The sequence below is a fragment of the Aptenodytes forsteri genome, unplaced genomic scaffold, assembly GCF_000699145.1.
Source record: "Aptenodytes forsteri isolate BGI_AS27 unplaced genomic scaffold, ASM69914v1 Scaffold2, whole genome shotgun sequence".
NCBI classification, from domain to species: domain Eukaryota; kingdom Metazoa; phylum Chordata; class Aves; order Sphenisciformes; family Spheniscidae; genus Aptenodytes; species Aptenodytes forsteri.
The window spans coordinates 14,556,485-14,565,254 of record NW_008795695.1 but is presented as its reverse complement, the minus strand read 5'-3'; the positions used below and the strand labels follow the sequence as shown (position 1 = coordinate 14,565,254).

Sequence of the window (8,770 nt, the reverse complement as noted above, 5' to 3'; positions counted from 1 at the left end):
CCCCCCCTGTAACCCAGCACTGTTAATAAATGATGGAGAGCGGCTTGGCGAGCCGCTAACTTAGGGAGCTAAAAGAGGACCTCGGAGGCAAAGAGATGTCAGACAGGGTGAGAAAGGTTTGAAAGGCTGTGTCTGTACATTAGCACAAGGTTCCCCATTCACACTCAGGTCCAACAGCCTGATCTGCCATACTGCTGTACACATCAGTTATAGCCTGGAGCCTGCCAGTTTTCTAGGCAGAGGAGATCTGATCCCGCAGAGGGACAGACTCGACTGGGACACACGAGCTCTGCCGTTCCAGGCAGCGTGAACGCAGCTGGGGAGCCTGAAATTCAACCACATTGCCAAAGGCAGTACAAACACTGTCCTTCAACTCACTGTAAGACAAGTATGCCACTGGAAATGCCAACAACCTGTGGCCACACTTGCATAGTTCGGACGGATAAATTTAGCCTGACTTGTCCCTTAGGTGCTGCCTGGGCTCTGGACATTTGGGTGAAAAATAAAACCATTAAAAAGATCCTTACCAGCAATTTGCATGAACTAGTTAATTTTTCTTTAAGCTATGGATTTCTTTTCTCAGTCTACCACACAGGAAGGGAGAAATCGTTTGTTTACAACTAGAGATGGAAGTGCCTGTGAAGACTTGGAGTTCAGGGTCCGGTTCAGATAGAAGTGTAAAAACAACTGGAAATCTCATCAGAACAGGCTTTACAGAGGTATTTTTTTCATTTCTGTTCTGAAATCTGGATAAAAACCTCAAGGTGATAACGCTTGGCAGGGTATCCTAGAAATTCAACAACCGAAAAGTTACTGCTAGAAGCAAGCCTGGGATTCAAGGGGTTCTTTTTCAATACAGATCCCCTTCCTTTATCCCTCCCCTCCAGCCTCTTCTCTCTACTCTTTTCTTGTCCTCCCCAGTCCTGATCTGATTTTGGAGACAGGGAAGTACATGCCAAAAAAAACTCCAAAAAAAAGAAAAATCACTCAAGTGTGAGGCTTTGCGTTGGCACCTTTTTCAGTTTCGAACTAGGAGTCCCTTTCTGTAGGCAAATAACCCAGCCGCAGCCACAGAGGTGAAGAAAGTAGAAAATCCAATCAGCTTTAGCAGTCCCGGCACAGACGGCAAGTTCCTCTCCCAGAAGGTTGTAGTGATGGGCAAAGCTGGAACATCCTGCGGGGAGAGCATCCATTATCAACATAACATCGCCACTGTGAGAGGCAGGCTGTAAATCGAGAGATTCTTGCGGCAGAAACAGAACCGGGCTGAGGCAGTTCATGTTATCAAGAAGTACAGCGTATCAAACTTTTCTGCTCAGTTAAAGAGAAGAAGAGGAGACACATGGAAAGGATTCATAGCCCAGTTAAAAAGCGCAGCTCTTTCTGATCCTGCATTACAGAGTTGTCAGCTGGATGCCCTCTCTGAGCTTCTATCACGTTCCTGTTTAGGGAAGGGCAGTTATGGTGAGTAAGGGAAAGTTTATTTTGGCTTTGATTTAGTGAACTTAAAATTTTGTTGGCTGTTTTTATTTATCTCATCAGCAAAACCTCAGAAAAAAAGTAATCCATTTAATCTACAGAAAGACTTACAATTGATTCAGGTTCTGGCTTCCAAATTTCACTGTCTGGGATTTTCCTCATAGCAAACAGTATCTGAAAATAAATAACATTCTCTAGTAAGTACCGTTCATTCTTTGAAAGGGAAAAAGAGCTGGTTTCAATTTTTGTTTTAAAATGGCATGATGAAGATAAAAATTGAGCACATAAATTGCTGTGTATTCAAGTTTTAAAAGAAAACTCGACCTTTGTACAACTCATTTCTGGGGAGGCCTGATATTTAATAAGATACTCCTCCTAGTGGAAAATAGAAACAGTAACAGAAAAACCTCTCTATGCTCAGTTAGTCCACGCGAGATATCGGGACTTGACTAGTCTCATAGGAACAAAGTAATATGAATACGACTAAGAGTTAAGTACATGCTCATGGCAAAGTGAGGCGTGCATAAACCAGCTACTGCATGGGCAAACTGTATAGCCAGGAGTAGCTTGTTTTGCAAATTTTATCATGATGTAGGAGGAGGAACAGAATCCTGTGAGTGGTGACAGACCACCACTTTCAGCCAGAGAAAAGCAAGACTAAAAAGAAAACCTTCGCCGTGGAAAAGTAACCAAAGTATCAAAGATACCAGAGATCAGTAGGATAGTAAAGATTATCTGAAATGATAGTCACGAAAGACAGCAAGATTAACTTCTTCTACAGTAAAATAAAATGCAAGTGGTGATATTAATGTTTTTCCTATTCCAGGCACTTGGAGATTTAAGATTTGCCGTCTTTTACGATGGGCTTTTATTCTAGACAAGATTTATGGACCCTGTCAACTTTTCAATACAGGAGAGTGAGAAACACCCTTGCACGAGATTTTAAACATATTTTCCTTTCACAAGTAAATAAGGAAAGGAAAACATAAAAATTTTCTACCAGTCAAGCTCACTTGCCAACTTCTCTGCTGAGACCTATGGAGGTTCTGCCGTAAATCCTTACATTACAGAGGTCATGAAGCACTATCTCTGGAAGTTTTCAGGAATAGGTTAGGTATAACCTTCACAAATGAGACAGTTGACCCCTGTCTTTTGGAGCAGGGGTATGGGCTAGACAAACTCTCCAGATCCCTTCCAGGCCAACTTCTGTTCCACGACTGTAGTTTTTAGACACAAGGTTCCCTTCACCTCATAAAACAAAGATGAAATTTCTTTTGCTGCTCTATAAACTGTATTATTCCTGAAAATACTCGAGGAATTGGAATTTTCTCAGAAGCAAAATATTTAAGTCTTTGTTTAAGAACTTTATGTAAGGCTGTCTCAATGGTATATCACTGCATCAATGGTATTGTTGGAAACAGTTGAGGAAGGGACTGGCTTGGTGTGCAGAGCTGCAGAACTGAGCTGTTCCTAGTGAGGCTAACGGCCACAATCTCTCAGTACAATGACTAACAAAACGCCCACTTCGGGGAAAAAATGTCTAGGTGAGAATTTGGGATTTCTGTTAGAGAAGAAAGGATTTCATTCCTGGAAACAGAGAAGCAGATGAAATAGCCAGAACCCTTCCTAAGCATTCCAAATCTAAGTGCAAAACCTTCATCCTTTTTGAAGTCTATCCCCTTTGCAGGGATTTGCATCAAGATTTCAGAACACCTGAAGCTGTCAACACTCAGTTCCCATTTCACCTCCAACCAGAAGATCTTTCATTTTCCACAGGATATTTGACAGTGCCCCCTGTTTTGGGCTTGCATCTGTACCTCTCTGGCTGCTCTTTCTCCAGCCTGTACAGCCCCCTCCATGTACCCGCTCCACTCTGTGGCTGTCTCTGTGCCAGCAAAATAGATCCTGCCAACAGGCTGCCGAATAATCCTGGAGGGGGACAAGCAGTAAGTCATATCAGCCATATCGGGAAAGATAACTGAAATCCTTGGGTTAGTATTAGAATAAAAGTGTTTTAAATAACAGCGAGCACTTGAAGATAGTAACTTTGGGTGAGTTGAGCTGGATGGGGAGTCTGTATTGCACTTCATTTCTTACAGTAAACACACCAGTGTTCGTATTTTCTAAATATTTACACTGCAATTCTTGCAATGTTATTTCTGGTTGTGAATCTAGTGCTCATACGTGTGAAGGACAATTAGCTTGAGATGAGGCTTATTCTATCTCACGATTTTAGACAGTGTCATAAATACCAATGCTAGACATTACTGGCACAATGTAGCATTCTGAAGTACAGCCCCATGATATCTAAAGTAACAAGCAAAAAAAAAAAAAATTTTTTTTATCCTATTCTTGCCAGAATTTGCAATAATTATCTTTAAAATTACTTTAAAAACTAAGGCCTCCATATGCTCTTCATTACAACTGCTTTACTGCTCTATGTTCCTTTTAAATTGTGAAAACTTATACTTCAAAAGTAGGGCTATGCCACCACATTAAAAACTATGTATCTGAATCCAATCACCAGTCTGATCAGCAAGCCTTTTTCTTTTTGGTACATCTTATTTTCATGTAAAATCTTATGTCGGAAAGGACTGTATACAATGGCACACTGATTGCTATATTAAGCCTTGACTGCTAAAAGGAAAGGAACAGTCCAAAGAAATCACTCATTACTGTCAATGTTGGCAGGAATTAACACTCTGCCAGTATTTATAGAAAACCAGCTAAAGATGTGCTGGAAATGGTAACGCCGATCTCAAATACCCAATGCCAGTTTTGTAACCAGATTGTGAAAACTTCCCAACTCCTTTCTAAGAACCTAGTCAGCTGTATTCACCAAATAACGGAAGTGAATAAAAACCCCTAATGATACTGTACTTATCCATCATAAAGCCCAACTGAGACAAGTGGAAGGTTATAATATCTGTTTAAAATATTCCCCAGTGATCTTAAAGGTATAAAGTGAACAGTGACAGAGGATTTACGACCCTTTCTGAGGATATTTATTAACTTGCTCTTATCTTACTACTCCGAAGCCCACTATAAATAGACACCGTACCTTCCATACTGCGTCATTATGCCTGGTGGGAAGTAGGCTGTGTAGCAGCCGCCAGAATATTGCTCTTCACACCAGTTCTTCTCTTCATAATGCACAGGCTGTAAAACAGAGATTAATTCACTCAAGGAAAGGACAAAGTCCCGAGAAAGCTGATAAAAGAACAGAGGAGACAGCAGAGAAGAATAGCTTATGATTTGTTGCATGTCAACATCTGACAAGACGAGCACATTTAACAAGTCTCTTAATGCAGCATGGATCCGACACAATAAGCCTTAATTTTAGACACTGCTAGCTATTTAAAAAAAAAAACCTAGCTAATCTGGCCACTGTAGAACATAATCCTCTTAATATGTCAATGTAAATTTATGCTTTTAGCACAAATTTATGCTTTGAGCCATGTAAAGCAAAATTAACCTCTGGTATACACAGGTATAATGCTTGTAATATGTACACTGGAGATATATATATACTGTTAAAAAATGTGAAGTACGGCATTTGCATGGTTCTGTGTACAATATCGTTGTGTTTAAAATGATGTAATCTCAAGATCGGTGTCTACAACTGCTAACCCTCATAAAATTGCCCTTAAAGGATAAAGGATGTTGATCACAAACTAAATGTGAGATCACACAAATCCTATCAGTTATTTACCATTACAGGGAAGAGAAGGCAAGGGAAAGGCAAAAAGAAAAACACATGCAGCAATGAATCTTAGCAACTAGTAAGAGAGGAGAAACATTTTGCTCAACATAGACTGAGAGGGAAAGGCAAGCCTGTCACATCTGAAAACAGTTGAGATGTATAGAGGTAAGCACTGGGAATGCCACCCATGAAGCTGGACAAGAACATCTGCCTTTTAACTGTTTCATAAGCTCATTCTTATCCTTGCTGTCATCCACAACCCAAGACTTGTCATAACCACCTCTCCACTCCTCTACAGAGGGCAGCAAGCCTTCCTGTAGCTGGTACCTTTTCCAAAATGCTACGCAGCACTGTGCTGGAGCACTGCTGCATTCCGGTTTCATTCTGCCCTTCCCCAGCTCAACAAGTCTGACAAGAGATGCCGTGGTTTAGATTTTATGCTTACATGTAAAGCTTCCTCTGATCCCAGAACCCTTGCATAGAGCTCACACAGCCTTGTCTTCCTGCAAGAGAAAAGCAACAGAAGACTTCTGTGTAAGGAAAGAAAAAACAAACCACCTCTAATATGTCCTAGTTTCAAGAGAACCAGTATTAATATCTCTTGAACTTGAGGTTCCAGCTTTTGGGGGATCTATCCTAATTGCTCAGCCTCTGGATCACTAGAAATAACTCACTCAAACTCCTGTGCTGCATAAGTGCCGGTTTTACCAGCAGTTATGCAAGCTGTTCCCTTAAGATACCTCTAGCAGCCCAAATTCATATATTATCCAAAGGTTCTCTAGGCTGTCAGGAAAATAAAGTAGTAAGGCATTGCACTTTTTTGTCTTGGCACATAGTCTAACTTACGGTTTGTTCCTACAAAGATGCAGGTATTGATAGCCTGAGGCTCTCAGGGAATCAGTACTTTATTTCTGTATCTATAAAATTTCCTCCTGTTTTAGTTTATGAGTCTATAAATCCATGAATATACTTCATTCTGTAGCAAACCCCAAGTGCAATGAAGTTTGCTCCTACAAGCTTTTGGGTACTACAGTTTACTGTTAGCCACACCGCACCAATTCCCAAACACAAGAAGTTCAAGATGAAATAATAGTTAACAATTACGAAAAACAAACACGCTCCGCAGAAAGCCACGCTGGGCACAGAAATACAGCAGACCCAGCTCTGTAACTGCATGGGCTACACTTGCAGCTATATAAGCATATGAGGAAACTGTATCTATACTGCTGTATGAAGCAACCCAGCTATACAGGAGCCCAGCTATACCCATGAGCAGCTGAACTCAAAGAATGCTACAGAAAGGGGATGAGGAGAAAAAACAAAACAGGAAGACCTGAAAGGCCTTGAAGAAGGTGTCCTCCTGTGCAGGTTGGGGCTTGAGCAGGAAAGTGAAGGCTGCTACAGTTCAGGAAGAGCTGTGGCCCTGGGGTGATTTTGCTGCTGGCAGGTGTCAAGCCCAGCAGCAGAGGGGAAGGAAGTGGCCCCTTTCTTGTGCCCTGGGGCGGAGGACAAGGGTCAGCCCACTCCAGAAGCAGAAATGCATGGTGATGCAGTGACTGGCCAGGAGGGCTCGGAGAGCTGCAGGGTCTACATATGAACATCACTCTGCAGTCAGGGGGTGACATGAATCCAGCAACAGCCATAACAAAAGGGATCATTTCCTCCATCCCTCTCTCCGTCTCTCCCTAAGTGAGGTGACTACCGTGCCCTGCAGACCACCAGCACCTACCCAGTGTCTGAACAGAATAAAGCTATTTTAACAGCATGATCAAGCAAAGCCTCTGCTGAGGTCTGCCCACCACCTCTCACAAATGCCCACCAGCTCCTGCTTTCAGGGCAGGTCAGTAACACCACGGGGCTCCAGAGCAAAGTGAGTTATCACCTTGGGACACATCTGCTTCTGCTCCTCTCAGCACCATGACAGGGATGAGAAGGACCCCTCGAGGTCTGCCTGTGCCCTACCCTTTTCCACACGTGACTTCCAGACCCTTCAGGGAGCCTGGAAATGGTATACCGGAGGCTGGTAGGGATTCTCATGTACAGCCAACTTCAGGGCTCCAAGAACATGCAAGGTCACTGCTGTTGACTAACCACATTGCAAATACAGATAAAGTTAGTTTAAGATAGCTGTGCAAAAGAAAATATTAAGCTTCAGGTGAAGGGCATCTTCAGACTCTTAAGAAATTTCGACCTTGGAAGGAATTACTCATCAATAATAAGGTATTATTTGACAGGAAGAAAAAAAAAACACAGAAATGCAGTTTCTAAAGGATTGAATCGTACCAACAGTAATCTATCACCGAGGATATTCCCCCTAATAAGAGAAATCCTTGTAGATGCACTAGTTTCTCTGCAACATCTGCACTTTTTGTCCTAGAACAGTTTAAATAGGTACTTATATATGGATTTATGGCTAACGCTAGCATGGAACACGTGGAATATGCAGTGAGTAAAATCCTTATTTCTTGGCTTTGGACTCAGCTGTGAAATTGCCACCATCACTAAGTAAGAGGAATGTTATGCCTGGAGCTACCTAGGTAGGATCCTGTTGAGAGTTACACTGTGCCCAGTGTGGAAGAAGTGTGGAAGAAGCTGCAGACACACAGCTCTTCTCCCTGGTCTCTTATTCCACAGCTGTGTGTGATGCCATCACCTTCATTGCACAGCTGTGAAAGGTAGGGCACAATCTAACCACTGTAATTACTCATTGGCACCTGGCCTGGAAAGACCAGCTGGAAGGCAGCAGTGAGTTTTACTCTCTTCAGTCTGGCTTAGGCTGTAAAATGGTTTCCATCCCCCCCCCACAACCGCTGTTCCCAGCCATGACTTAGGATAGCTGCCACAGACTCTACATCCTACTCTTAATATCCAAGGATTACCAAAAACCTTACCCTGTCATCAACATGATAAAGGGAGAGCCCAGCTTGTGTTGATAGGTGAGCACAGCATCTCAGCGAGATGCATCCTCTGTAGGGTGCCACAAGAAGCCTGTCCTCAGAAGAGATCCCTCCCTGCAAACACCAGAGCCCCCATCTAAACAACACAAACTGGTTGCACCCTGAGCGTACACTGGGAGAAGATCTGGGTTTGCGTTCTACCTTCTCCTGGACCCTGGTTTCCACTGGAAGGAGACTTGTGCTCATGTGCAGGAGAGGAGCTGCAATGCAGCCCAGTGGGTTCCTGCCTTGGAACTCCCCAGGGGGAGTGAGTGAGCAGCTGTGTGGTGCTTAGTTGCCAGCTGGGGTTAAACCTCGACACTGTGACCAGGACTTTAGGAGCCAGAGGCACCCCAGCCCCCCGCACCAGGGTACCTCTATCGGGTACCAACCCAAGCATATTTCATAAGCATTCTCTACCAAAGCAAAGTCCTTCCTAGTCTAAGGTTGTCCTGGTTTCGGCAGGGATAGAGTTAATTCCCTTCCTAGTAGCTGGTACAATGCTGTGTTTTGGATTTAGGATGAGAACAAAGTTGATAACCCACCGATGTTTTAGTTGTTGCCAGGTAATGGCCAAGGACTTTTCAGTTTCCCATGCTCTACCGACTGAGAAGGCCGGAGGTGCACAAGAAGCTGGGAGGGGGCACAGCCA

At 43.1% G+C, this 8,770-nt stretch overlaps 1 protein-coding gene across 1 annotated transcript in view; it reads right to left on the bottom strand.

Annotated features, from left to right (window-relative positions):
* Nucleotides 1-78: 78 nt before the first annotated feature.
* Nucleotides 79-8,770, bottom strand: part of MAOB (monoamine oxidase B) — a 40,435-nt gene continuing 31,743 nt past the window's right edge. The window contains exons 11-15 of the mRNA XM_009283110.2: nucleotides 5,628-5,685; nucleotides 4,541-4,638; nucleotides 3,297-3,408; nucleotides 1,591-1,653; nucleotides 79-1,174 (exon numbers count right to left, since the gene is read on the bottom strand). Of these exons, the coding sequence (XP_009281385.1) occupies nucleotides 1,019-1,174; nucleotides 1,591-1,653; nucleotides 3,297-3,408; nucleotides 4,541-4,638; nucleotides 5,628-5,685 (487 nt within the window). The 3' untranslated portion in view covers nucleotides 79-1,018. The remainder of the gene's footprint in view (nucleotides 1,175-1,590; nucleotides 1,654-3,296; nucleotides 3,409-4,540; nucleotides 4,639-5,627; nucleotides 5,686-8,770) is intronic.